At 47.7% G+C, this 13,874-nt stretch overlaps 1 protein-coding gene across 1 annotated transcript in view; it reads right to left on the bottom strand.

Annotated features, from left to right (window-relative positions):
• Positions 1 to 308: 308 nt before the first annotated feature.
• LOC130378899 (coiled-coil domain-containing protein 106-like) overlaps positions 309 to 13,874 on the bottom strand; it is a 32,421-nt gene continuing 18,855 nt past the window's right edge. The window contains exons 3-4 of the mRNA XM_056585495.1: positions 1,917 to 2,120; positions 309 to 1,396 (exon numbers count right to left, since the gene is read on the bottom strand). Of these exons, the coding sequence (XP_056441470.1) occupies positions 1,083 to 1,396; positions 1,917 to 2,120 (518 nt within the window). The 3' untranslated portion in view covers positions 309 to 1,082. The remainder of the gene's footprint in view (positions 1,397 to 1,916; positions 2,121 to 13,874) is intronic.

Raw genomic sequence — 13,874 nt, 5'->3', positions numbered from 1 at the left:
AATGGTTTGTTCACCATTAGTTATTTATTGTTCATACATAACGTATCATTAGTAAAGCATTTCTTCAAACAGTTATAAATGGTTTGTTCATAGTAAATAAGCCTTATAAAAAAGTAATTTTACCATTATTATCTAGGTACTTAGGAATGTATAAGGCCGGTTAAAACCTGGAAGTTGATGATTAACAGACTATCTAGACCTACATTTGTTCATGCCTTAAATAAAATGTTATGATTTAGAAATAGGCCTCAACTAATAGCTGGGGTGTTAATACACATGTTACAAATACTTACCAATTAGGTTACCCATGATTAATTCATGAGTTACTACGGATTAGTTGACTACATGGTGTGAGCCCATCTAAAGTGAGCACTTTCTATGCTTTACAAAGCATTTATAAATGAATTGCAAACATAACCTGGACACAAATATGTATTATTCTATTTGGACATGCCTTCAGAACTATGCCTACGGATAGCTAGTGTTACTACGTCTTTAACAAGCACTTAAAAAAACTTAAATTCATGATTAACTCATGAGTTACTACTGATTAGTTGACTATATGGTGTGAGCCCATCTAAAGTGAGGACTTGCTATGCTTTACAAAGCATTTATAAATGAGTGGCAAACATAACTTGGACACAAATATGTATTATTATATTTGGACATGCCTTCAGAAATATGCCTACGGATAGTTAGTGTTACTGCATCTTTAACAAGCACTTAACAAGACTTCAATTCATGATTAACTCATGAGTTACTACGGATTAGTTGACTACATGGTGTGAGCCCATCTAAAGTGAGGACTTGCTATGCTTTTCAAAGTATTTATAAATGAGTGGCTAGCAGATACCAAAGAGACACAAGTTAAAACAAAATATTATTTTAAGAAAAGGGAAAGAAGCTATGTGCTGAAGTGCTGAAAACGTACAAATATTTATTTTAAACTACATAAATTCTTCTTTTCAACAAAGAACACACAACAAAAAAATACAGATAAAATATGAACAGTGGTATTGTACAGAAAATGTAAAAATTACTTTACAGGAACACTTGTAAAGCATAATACAAAATGCACATAATTATTTCTTTTTCAGTGGTAGCAGCTTACCACTGGCTTTAAGCGTGTTGACTGCGTCAACTATTTCTACATCGCCTAGAATTGTCAAGGCACAGTGTTCCGCAAATGCTTTCAATTTTGTGGAATGGGTATACGTTTTCAAAGCTTCCTTGTACTGGTCTGGGGCAGCAATGGAAAGCTCGGCGATTGGTGCATTGACCACCACTGTATTACGGTCAACACCGACCTTTCGAAATGCCCCAGACATGGTTCCAAGCCTCTTGTAGCATTTAAGAATCTTTTTGTACCGGGCCAAAGCCTGCTCAGGATTCCGGGCTGCAATTAAGAGAACATACAATTAGTGCTATCTATAGTAGTAGTTTTGTCATTTATATTACTGTACTCATACTGTACTCATCTTTAACATGCACACACTATCTCCTTGAACACACACACACAACGGCAACTATGCTCAGTATGTGTTGCCGGTGAGAGGCAGGAGAAGCTACAGTGGTGGAATGCCCACACACACACAGGGTGAAGGAGCACACATACACAACATCTACTTCCCCACACACACACACACACACACACACACACACACACACACACACACACACACACTACACTATGAATCTAGTGTGGCTTGTCAGCTACACACTTAAATCTGATTTCAATCTAGAATATGAGATGACCACAAGCTATTCCTCTAAAATTCACTGTGTGAGTGCTAGAAACAATCACACATGCAATGTCACATCATATGGGAGGAGCCAGCCTGGAGAACACAACACAGCGAAGCAGGAGTGATCTAGCACCCAGGTGAGTGGAAAGTGTTGAAATGAGTATTTCTAACCTCTTTGCAGTGTTTTTTCCATTTTAACCATCTTGGATGCCTTCTTTCTCCCTTTCCCCTTCTTCTTCCTCTTCTTGTCCTCTGAGGATGAGCTGTTGGATGACTCTGAGTCTGTACTCTTTGAACTCATCTCGGAGGAAGATGAGTCCAGTGTAGAGACACTAATGGAACCGGCAGTTGCTTTGGGCTCATCTTTTTTAAGAGCTGTTTAAAAAGATTAAAATACAAACATAAGAGTCACAACACATAATACATAACAACACATGTGTGCACGCATACAATGCACAGCCAGATCCTGCAAGTTCATGGTCACACTTTTTCCCCCACTACTTTTTAAAGTAATTTTAATACTAATGTGAATGTTAAAACAACAATCACAATACTAATGTAAATTGTATTCGGGAGATATGCGAATAACAGGTACACAAACACACGCAGACTGAGAGTCAGACGTTCCTGTCATTAATTGATAGATGTAGCCTGCTGCCAAGCAATAGTAGTACTATTTCCGATGAAAGCAAAGACTGCCTCATAAACCAGAACCTTACTAAGCGAAGACTTTAACATCATGAGTTTGCGGTTGTGTGTTAATAACAGCAGTTCAATAACCTGATGGACTGTGGAAAGGGAATGTGTGAAACTGCTAATATGGAATAGGGCTTTGACTTTGGCCCAAAAATCATATTCGAAGTTCGTTTGTTTATTAATATTAATATTCGAATATATTCGAATATTTATTAATACTATTTTGACCATTAAATGCCTTCAGTAAGACCTGGGCTGAATCTGAATACTTAGTACATACTATTTCTGTTCAGTGTCTACTACTTCACCGTACTACAGCTATGCGTAGAACGCCTCTGAAACTCCACCGGACGTTTGGAGATGACGTATCTCCCCTCAGATGCCGGCAAAATTACCTTGATAAGTTACCTGTTTTCCGTCTTGTCATCGTTGCTATTAAATTAAAAATGTCTCTTTTTACTTAATTACTTACTTTACTTTTTTAATGTCTCTTTTTTTCGCCGCTTTCTACGACGTCTTTCTAAGCCGCTGTTAGGGCCCTTACATAGTCGACGCGAGCGACGCGCGTAAACGACGTGAGTGACGCGAGCGTCGCGCTTCCTTTCATAGTCTACACAGCATACGCGAACGTCGCGGGCAATGCATGACATGCAATACACCACTCACGCCATGGGTGGCAGCAGAGTCACGGTGTTTTCGCGGGGGGACGTTCCAGGTGACGTTCCGATCAAAGTGGCTACGGAAGATGAGTGATGAAGCGCAGAGATATGCGGTGGTATGTGCGCCCTTTAAATACCACACGATATCAGGATGGGGAATTTGTTTCTCTGGTGCTTCTGTAACCTGCGTTGTGTTTTGTTTCCCTTCAAGCATTGGACTCGGACGCTCAGCATTGGATGCAGCGGTTTTATTGCCTGCACAATGGGTCAGCAACATAAAGGACAGGTTTAGAGCATTTCCTGGTCCGCCTGCAGCAGTTACCGTTTTCTCTGCTCTATAATTTATTATATATATTTAAAACAGTTGCGCTAAACAGCGCGCATAAACAGGTGATCCCTCCCCTCATGTGGCGACCAGCGGTATTGCATGTAAAAATGGCGGGACCGGCTAGATTTTGAATGCTAGCATTGAATGCTAGCAACGCCACAAGTGGGATTATAAACATACATTTGACTAGAACAACCTATCGGTTACCTGCACAATGGGTCAGCAACATAAAGGACAGGTTTAGAGCATTTCCTGGTCCGCCTAGACAAAATACATACAATATTACAAATGCAAACGAAAATCAAAACTCAAATAAAAGAAACAATACAATGCCAAATATATGAAGAGTGTATTAAACAACCGTCTACAGATAAGTGACAATGATATTGATGAATTACTGAATCAATGAATTACTTTAATAAACGTTTTATGCTCAACCTACCTGCAGCAGTTACCGTCTTTTCTGCTGCAGGATATCCGGAATACAACATTAACAACATATCAAAATAAAAGTCTTGACCCAATGATACAGGATTTAACTATACACATACTCATTTTATTTGTTCCGTTACATACACCTCCCTTAAATCCTGCTAAATTGGGGACGTAGCGGTAGAACACTCACCAAAATAAAGAGGTAGAGAGATAGAAACAAATAATAAAAAATAATACCTCCTAGGCCTCAAAACCGAGAAAAAAAAATAAAATAAATTATACAGGCACTAACAAGTCAATAAAACCAAATATCACTAGCTGTCGATTAAGGAATCCTCCAACTAAGGAGTACTTAAGGAATGTGATGGCGCCATCCACAAGACCAAAAGTAGACTCTTGAGATGCCTGTTACACCTCAAATATTGCTATAAATGATACTTATCTCTAACTGTGTCTTACTGTGTCTATAGACTGACTACACTGACATCTAGTACCTATATGCTGAATCTCAAAACAAACTTTTAACTAAATAAATGAAAGAGTTCACTGTGGACTCTGAAGTGTCAAGGACTTGTTCATTCATTTCGCAAATGAGCCTCTCTGGAGGGTTGACAGCCCTGCCTCGTCTGGTTCGAGCTACTGTGTCTTCAACACCCAGAGGTTGAGTGCATACTGGAAGTGCATCTGTGGATACCTCTTCATGTGCAATGACCACAGGGTGGAGCTCAGCACTGTGTCGACCATTGATTATAGGGGGAACATCACTGTCCTCCAACCTCCGATCACTGCCGATGACACTAGCTGAGTGAAATGGCTCAGACACCCAATCAGACACATCAGGTCCTTCAGAGAGGCTAGTCTGTCGATCCTCCAACTCAGAATCATCAGGGCTGGACAGCACCCAGTGTACAGTCCGGTCAACGCTGCCATCAATCTCACCTGGGAGGTTGACTTTGGGAACCATCCCCTCACTGACATCCACCTCAACTACAGGATTGACTTCAGGCACCACCTCGCCTCTGTGATCTACTTCTTCCGAAGGGCTGACTTCAGGAACCACCTCACCACTACCCCTGGTGTGGGTGTCTTCTCCATCACCAATCGGTAAGAAGTTCACAGGAAGCAGTAGATTTCGGTGGACTACCTTCAGTTTATCAGAGGCAACGTCTTTGATCTTGTAGACATTGATGTCAGGGTTTGCAGCCACAATTTCGTACATTGTTGACTCCCATTTGTCAGCCAACTTCCTTCTCCCTCTTTCACCTCTGTTCGCAACGAGCACTCTGTCACCAATGATTAGAGGTGACCCCTTGACCTTCCTGTTATAGAGCCTTGCGTGTCTAGTCTGTTCTTTCTGACTGTGTCTTTGTGCAATCTGCACCGCTTCACGCAGGTCTTTCTTCAGGCGTGACACAAACTCATTGTGACCCACCACAACATCGTCAGAAACCACAGTTTGAAACAGGACGTCAACTGGGAGACAAGGGACTCTACCGAACATCAGATAGAATGGTGCGAAACCTGTTGTCTCGTGCTCTGTGCAATTGTAACAGAAGGTGAGTAGCTGTAACATCTGGGGCCACTTTGCTTTGGATTTAGGAGGCAACGTTCTGATCATGGACCCAAGGGTCCTGTTGAATCTTTCAACCACGCCATTGCCCATGGGGTGGTATGGTGTTGTGTGCGACTTCTCGACACCCGAAAGAATCAACAGCTCCCTGATCAACTTGCTTTCAAAGTTCGCTCCCTGATCAGAATGAATCCTCCTAGGGAAACCGTATACGAGAAAGAAATCATCCCAGAGCTTCCGAGCCACTTGCTTAGCGGACTGATTTTTGCATGGGAATGCATGAGCCATTTTGGAAAAATGGTCAGTCACAACAAGCACATCCATGGACTTCCCATCATTGACCTCTGCAGACCAAAAGTCAATGCAGACCAGTTCCATCGGCTCCGATGTGCGGATGCTCTCAAGTGGAGCACAAGCACCGGGCTCTGGTGTCTTTCCAACAACACAGCGATGACAGTTTTTCACATGATCATCAACGTCTCTTTTCATGCCAACCCAAAAGAATCTCTGCCTAGCCAGAGACAGCGTTCGGCTCTTCCCTTGGTGACCAGCGGAATCATGAATTCCATTCAGTACTTGCGCTTTTTTACCTCTCCTGGAACCGTCACCTTATCGTGGTGGAGAGGTTTGCGTGTCCCTGTGAACCTGAGGGCTGTGTTGTCTGGAGCCTTGTGCTCCTGGTAGGGTCTCTCATGGCAGAGTGGTCTCAGGCGAGGGGCCAGACTAAGAATGGTTCAAAAATCCTCAATGAATATCGAAAAAAGAGGAGATGTGACCCGGCCCGGAGGAAGGCCGGGGCCCCCGTCTGGAGCTAGGCCCAGACGGAGGGCTCGATGGCGAGCGCCTGGTGGCCGGGTTTGCCACGGAGCCCGGTCGGGCACAGCCCGAACAAACTACGTGGCACCCCCCCTCTCTTCATCTCATGGGCCCACCACCTGTGGGAAGACCCGTTGGGGTCGGGTGCGCAGCCACATGGGTGGCAGCGAAGGTCAGGGGTCTCGACGGACCAGACCCGGGCGGCAGAAGCTAGCTCTGGGGACGTGGAACGTCACCTCGCTGTGGGGAAAGGAACCAGAGCTTGTGAGGGAGGTGGAGCGCTATCAGTTAGATCTGGTGGGGCTTACCTCCACGCACAGTCTCAGCTCTGGTACCGTACTCCTGGATAAGGGTTGGACTCTATTCTTCTCCGGAGTTGCCAAGGGCGTGAGGCGCCGGGCGGGTGTGGGGATACTCATAAATCCCCGGCTGAGCGCCGCGGTGTTGGAGTTTACCCCGGTAGACGAGAGGGTCGCCTCCCTGCGCCTAAGGGTTGTAGGGGGGAAAACTCTGACTGTTGTTTGTGCGTATGCACCAAACAGCAGTTCAGAGTACTCGGCCTTCTTGGAGACCCTGAATGGAGTCCTGTATGGGGCTCCAGTAGGGGACTCCGTAGTTCTGCTGGGTGACTTCAACGCTCACGTGGGCAACGATGGAGACACCTGGAGAGGCGTGGTGGGGAGGAACGGCCTCCCTGATCTAAACCCGAACGGTCGTTTGTTATTGGACTTCTGTGCTAGTCATGGATTATCCATAACAAACACCATGTTCGAACATAAGGGTGCTCATAAGTGTACCTGGTACCAGAGTACCCTAGGCCGAAGATCAATGATCGATTTTGTGATCGTGTCATCTGATCTGAGGCCGCATGTTTTGGACACTCGGGTAAAGAGAGGGGCGGAACTGTCAACCGACCACCATCTGGTTGTGAGTTGGATCAGGGAATGGGGGAAATTTCCGGATAGACCTGGTAAGCCCAAACGCGTAGTGCGGGTGAACTGGGAACGTCTGGAGGAGGCCCCCGTCCTAGGTATCTTCAACTCACACCTCCGGCGGAGTTTTTCTAGCATTCCTGTGGAGGTTGGGGACATTGAGCCGGAGTGGGCTGTGTTCAAAGCCTCCATTGCTGAAGCTGCGGTGGCTAGCTGTGGCCTCAGGGTCTTAGGCTCCTCAAGGGGCGGTAACCCTCGGACACCGTGGTGGACACCGGTGGTCAGGGAAGCCGTCCGATTGAAGAAGGAGGCCTTCCGGGATATGATATCCTGGAGGACTCCTGACTCGGTTGCAGGGTACCGACAGGCCCGAAGGGCTGCAGCTGCTGCCGTGTCGGAGGCTAAGCAGCGGGTGTGGGAGAAGTTCGGAGAGGCCATGGAGAAGGACTTTCGGTCGGCACCAAAGTGTTTCTGGAAGACTATCCGGCACCTCAGGAGGGGGAAACGGGGAACCGTCCAAGCTGTGTACAGTAAGGAGGGGACTCTGTTGACCTCAACTGAGGAGGTTGTCGGACGTTGGAAGGAACACTTTGAGGAACTCCTGAACCCGAATAACACGCCCTCTATGTTGGAGGCAGAGCTCGAGGTTGATGGTGTTTCGTCGTCAATTTCCCTGGTGGAGGTCACTGAGGTAGTCAAACATCTCCGCAGTGGCAAAGCCCCAGGGATTGATGAGATCCAGCCAGAAATGCTAAAGGCTCTGGGTGTTGAGGGGCTGTCATGGTTGACACGCCTATTCAACATCGCGTGGGAGTCGGGTACAGTGCCAAAGGAGTGGCAAACCGGGGTGGTGGTTCCCCTGTTCAAAAAGGGGGACCAGAGAGTGTGTGCCAATTACCGGGGTATCACACTTCTCAGCCTCCCTGGTAAAGTCTACTCCAAGGTACTGGAAAGGAGGGTTCGGCCGATCGTCGAACCTCAGATTGAAGAGGAACAATGCGGTTTTCGCCCCGGACGTGGAACTACGGACCAGCTCTTCACTCTCGCAAGGATCCTGGAGGGGGCCTGGGAGTATGCCCATCCGGTCTACATGTGTTTTGTGGATCTGGAGAAGGCGTATGACCGGGTCCCCCGGGAGAAACTGTGGGAGGTGCTGCGGGAGTATGGGGTAAAGGGGTCTATCCTCAGGGCCATCCAATCCCTGTACTCCCAAAGCGAGAGCTGTGTTCGCGTCCTCGGCAGCCAGTCAGTTTCGTTCTCGGTGGGTGCTGGGCTCCGCCAGGGCTGCGCCTTGTCACCAATCCTGTTTGTGATATACATGGACAGGATATCGAGGCGTAGTCGTGGTGGGGAGGGGTTGCAGTTCGGTGGTCTGAGGATCTCGTCACTGCTTTTTGCGGATGATGTGGTCCTCATGGGATCATCGGCCTGTGACCTTCAGCACTCACTGGATCGGCTTGCGGCCGAGTGTGAAGCGGCTGGGATGAGGATCAGCACCGCTAAATCTGAGGCCATGACTCTTAGCAGGAAACCGATGGATTGCTTACTCCGGGTAGGAAATGAGTCCTTAGCCCAAGTGAAGGAGTTCAAGTACCTCGGGGTCTTGTTCGCGAGTGAGGGTACTATGGAACGTGAGATTGGCCGGAGAATCGGAGCAGCGGGGGCGGTATTGCGTTCGCTTTACCGCACCGTTGTGACGAAAAGAGAGCTGAGCCGCAAGGCAAAGCTCTCGATCTACCGGTCGATTTTCGTTCCTATCCTCACCTATGGTCATGAGGGCTGGGTGATGACCGAAAGGACGAGATCGCGGGTACAAGCGGCCGAGATGAGTTTTCTCAGAAGGGTGGTTGGCGTCTCCCTTAGGGATAGGGTGAGAAGCTCAGCCATCCGTGAGGAACTCGGATTAGAGCCGCTGCTCCTTTACTTAGAAAGGAGTCAGCTGAGGTGGTTCGGGCATCTGGTAAGGATGCCCACTGGGCGCCTTCCTTGGGAGGTGTTTCAGGCACGTCCAGTGGGGAGGAGACCTCGGGGAAGACCCAGGACTAGGTGGAGAGATTATATCTCAACACTGGCCTGGGAACGCCTCGGGATCCCCCCGTCAGAGTTGGTCAATGTGGCCCGGGAAAGGGAAGTCTGGGGCCCCCTGCTTGAGCTGCTCCCCCCGCGACCCGACCCCGGATAAGCGGAAGAAAATGAGATGAGAATGAGATGAGACTTGCGCTTTGAGAGAGTTGGGCACGACAAAGAGAAAAAGTCGTCTGTTCATGCCTTGATCTTTTCTCACCTTGCACAGTAAGCCATCATGGATAACGAGCCTGTCCCAATACTTCAGGAGCTGGCGCACACTGAAGGACTCATCTGTTCTCTCATTTTTCGATGGCTTCCGCCGTCTCTCGATATAGTAGAGGACTCGGCTGATCGTACTATCCTGCCCTTGTTGGTTCACAAGACTGCTGTGAGGAATGGGGGAGTCAACCTGCTGCAGTTGAGGAACAGCCGGACTCGCACCCAGGACTTCACTCAGACCACCACTGGAATGAGCTTCCAGAACAGCTGAAACATCTGGAGCTCCGACCGAACCAGTGTCTGAGGCTTCGTCGGCGGACGTGTTATGTGGATTTTTGCCTGATCTCAGGACCATCTGATGATTGTTGGAGTACCTGAAGGCATTTTGGACTGTGTCATCCACAACACCACTGAAATTTCTCAAGAGAGACATGTATGGCTCGGTAACAATGCGGTGGCTTACGCAAGACTGGACGAAGGGTTCTCTGCTTAAAGCATCTGCCACAATGTTTCTAGGGCCTGGGACATACTTTATGTCAAAGCTGTATGATGCAAGTTTAGCCACCCATCGCTGTTCACAGGCATCCAGTCTGGGCTTTGTCAAAATGTATGTCAAAGGGTTGTTGTCAGTCCATGCTGTGAAATGTCTTCCCTTAAGCCAATGGCTGAACTTTTCACAAACAGCCCACTTCAGTGCAAAGAATTCAAGTCTATGAGCAGGGTAGTTCATCTGTGACCGAGACAACGTTCTGCTGGCAAAGGCTACCGGTCTTGCTATCTCCTCACCAGGAGGGACTTGAGAGAGGACTGCTCCAACTCCGTCAAAAGACGCGTCAACAGCCAGAATGAAAGGCTGGTCGAACATTGGGTGAGCTAAGGTCACACTCTGTAGCAGATCTGACTTCAGGACTTCAAAGGCCTGCTGACAAGCAGGTGTCCAATCAGTAGGGGCGAGTTTAGTGACACTCGGCCGTTTTTTTGGCTTTCTCCCCAACTTCCCACGAGTCTGCTTACTGGACCCTGCTGTCAACTTGAAGAGTGGCTTGGCCTTCGCAGAACATCCCTCAATAAAATGTTGATAATACATCACCATACCAAGGAACGATCTGATCTTCTTTGAACATGGTGTCTGCCCGTCAGCCTCCATCAGATCAACTCTCTGGATTTTGCTGATGGCCTCGACCTTGTCTCGATCCGTCTCAATGCCTTTCTCACAGATTATGTGGCCAAGGAATTTAACAGAACGTCTTAAGAAGAAGCATTTCTTTGGGGCCAGCTTCAGATTGTGACTCGACAGACGGGAGAAGATCATTTCAAGACGCTGAAGGGCCACAGACTCGGAAGGAGCAAACACCATGAGATCGTCCAGATAGCACAGGACACTGCTGAAGTTCTCATCGCCAAAGATTGACATCATCATTCTCATGAATGTGGCTGGACTGTTTGAGAGACCCTGAGGCAGTCTGTTGTACTCGTGCAGGCCGAAAGGAGAAGAAAAGGCTGTACATTTCTTATGCTCTTCCTGCAAAGGCACATTGTAATAGCCTGATGTCAGATCCATTGTGGAAAAGAAGACGTTCCCGCCCAGTGCAGCCAACACATCAGACTGGTGAGGCAACGGGTAGGCGTCTCTGACCGTCCGAGCATTCAACCACCTGAAATCTGTACAAATCCTTAAATCGCCATTCTTCTTCCAGACAAGCACGAGGGGAGATGCATAATCACTGTGTGACTTGCGAATGATTCCCTTCTCCTCCATGTCGTTCAGAGTCGTCCTTAGTTTAGCATACTGGCTTGGTGGTATACGCCTGTAAGGCAAACGAAAGGGTCGGTCATCAGCCAGATGAATGCGATGGACAAAGTCACTGGCTTCTCCACAGTCCATTTTGTCTCTTGAGAATATTGACTCATATCTCTCAATGGTCTGGAGCAGCTTGTCTTTCCAGTGTGCCGACACCTCACAAGACTCCAGATCGATGTCAGGGAGGTTCAAACTGCACAAGGCACGTTTCATCTCTTCCTCTGACCTGGGAGTTGAGGGAGTTGAGGGGCTGCTGTCCGTACACTGCACATTTGACTTGATCTGTTCTGGCTGTGGCAGGTCTTCCACAGCAATGCAAGGTGACACGTCGGCTATCTTAGCATTTCTCCTCAGGACTATTCTATGATTGGTTGGGTTTATAACTTTCATCGGAATGGAGCCATCACCCCAAAGCGGTGTGATCACTCTGCCAACCATTATCTGCTTAGGTCTTGATCTTGACTTGGTCGGCTCAACGATGACTGTGCTACCCACAGACAAGGCTGAAGACACGGGTAGCTTACCCCAAACCAGGTGCTCTGTTTGTGGCTCTAATGTCACACTTCTCATGAGCTTTACAGTGCCCACTCTGTCTGGCACAGACTCACCTCTCCACCTCTGAGTGTTGGAGAAAAGGGACAAAAACTGAGAGCATTCATCACTCTGGTTATTGCTGGGCATGGACGTGAGCTTCCAATTGCCACCTGCCTCTCTCAGACACGTCAAAAGCCTTTTGATGACGTTACTGCCCAGAATCATCTCCTCAGATTGACCTGGGACAACTAAAGTGGGAACAGTCATTGAATAACCGTACACACTGACTTGGAGGTCATAGATTGCTGTTGGAGTGACACGATGGCCTCCACAGCCAACAATCACAATATCTTGAGCTGACTGCTTTGAAATGCCTGGAATGTATTTCAACAACATGGCTTCAGCAGACTCACTAAGAGTACACGCCATGGATCCACTATCAATAAGCGCTTTGAAAGAGAGTCCATTCACTATTGAAACTGATGTGTAAAATAAACTATCAGACCTGGGAACTGTCTGCAAATTCTGAAAAATAACTGTCTTCTCTGACGAACAATCACTACTGTACAACTGACTAAGAGATTCATAGTCAGAAAAAGCCTCAAAGCTAGAATTTGGAAGCACACTTTCACAATCTACGTGGTCCTCCCCCACACGCAGATCTGTTAGTTTGACGCCTGGCCACCGGGTACTGCACTCTGTCCCCTACGTGGACATCTGTCCCTTGCATGGTCAGGAGAAAAACACTGGAAACACAGTCTGTTATCCTTACAGTGTGACAAGGCAGAATGAGAGGGGTCTTTGCAAACTAAACACGGTGTGTCTTTAAGACCTTGAATACGAGGTAGACCACTTGTCCTTCTATCCGCTGATCTGGACTGAGCAGTATTCATAAGAACCTTCTCCATCATACCAATCATCCTCTCCAGAGCAGAGTGATCAGCTGATGTGGACTGTGGTGTTGGCTGAGCGCTACACAGGGGAGCTAGGCTACTCTCCACCTCCATCCTGTTCACAGCCACGTTCTTCTCCCCAACAGCCCCATCTTTCCCTACCCCTGCTGCTTTGATGACCTTCTCTGAGTGGTACTCATCCAAAACTTCTTGCACTTCTGCAGCCGACCACTTGTCGATGGTCTTAGAACGAAAAGTGAGCAATAGACCGGAATCTGGGCAGTTCCTAATGAACATACGTGTGACCTCAATGGACAAGCTGTCTTGCTGCTTACCCTGTTCCAGGAGACACTCGGCAGCAATATCAGCAGCACAGTTAAGGCGAAGCCAGTAGTCAAAGGGATCTTCCCGTGGTTCAGGGAAGGTTGTGTAGAAGTCTTGCAGAGGCAGTGGTGAAAACTGCTTGCAACTGAAATGCTTCCTTAAAAGGCTATAGATAGAAGCTGGACTATGTCTGATGTCAACGCCACTTGATTTAATGCCCACTTTGAGTACATCCTTGGCCTTGCCCCTTAAATGGTTGAGAATCTCTTCCCCCTGCTATCCAATAGATAGACCTCCCTTCTTTATGAAAGTTTGCATTAGCTCAATCCACTCTTCAAGAGTAACTGAGTCTGAATTCTCACCTCTGAAAGTAGGGGGATCTCTCACCTTCCTCTGACTCATTACATGTAGCTGAGATGATGACACAGAGTCCTGAGCTGGAGCGTAGCTACCACTGTGTACACTTGGAGTAGACAAAGCCGCCGCAGGACTAGACCTACCCAAGTGTGTGAGAATGCTGTCTGCTAGTTGTTGACCTATGTGTTGCACGATGCCACTCATCTGGCCTACAAGGTCCTCTGTAGTTAAAGGAGTGGAAGTGCAGGGGGCCTGTTGCGCAGGGAAACTATTTTGTTCTGTGTGAGCAGCGTGTGGTGTGTCACTAACAACAGGACGTGGAGACCTCCCTGCCATCCCTACAGTAGTACCCACAGACGCACTAAGCTGAGGGAAAGGGATAGGCAACCCCAACACACCTCTACCCCGACCCACACTAACAGGAGTCAGAAAGCCTTGAGCTCCAGTAACCCGTGAGCCAGCCATGACAATGGAAAAGACGGAGAGAAGAAAAAAAAA

The sequence above is a fragment of the Gadus chalcogrammus genome, unplaced genomic scaffold (assembly GCF_026213295.1).
Source record: "Gadus chalcogrammus isolate NIFS_2021 unplaced genomic scaffold, NIFS_Gcha_1.0 GACHA113, whole genome shotgun sequence".
NCBI classification, from domain to species: Eukaryota; Metazoa; Chordata; class Actinopteri; order Gadiformes; family Gadidae; genus Gadus; species Gadus chalcogrammus.
The sequence above is the reverse complement of the archived record's forward strand: the minus strand, read 5'-3'. Positions and strand labels throughout refer to the sequence as shown.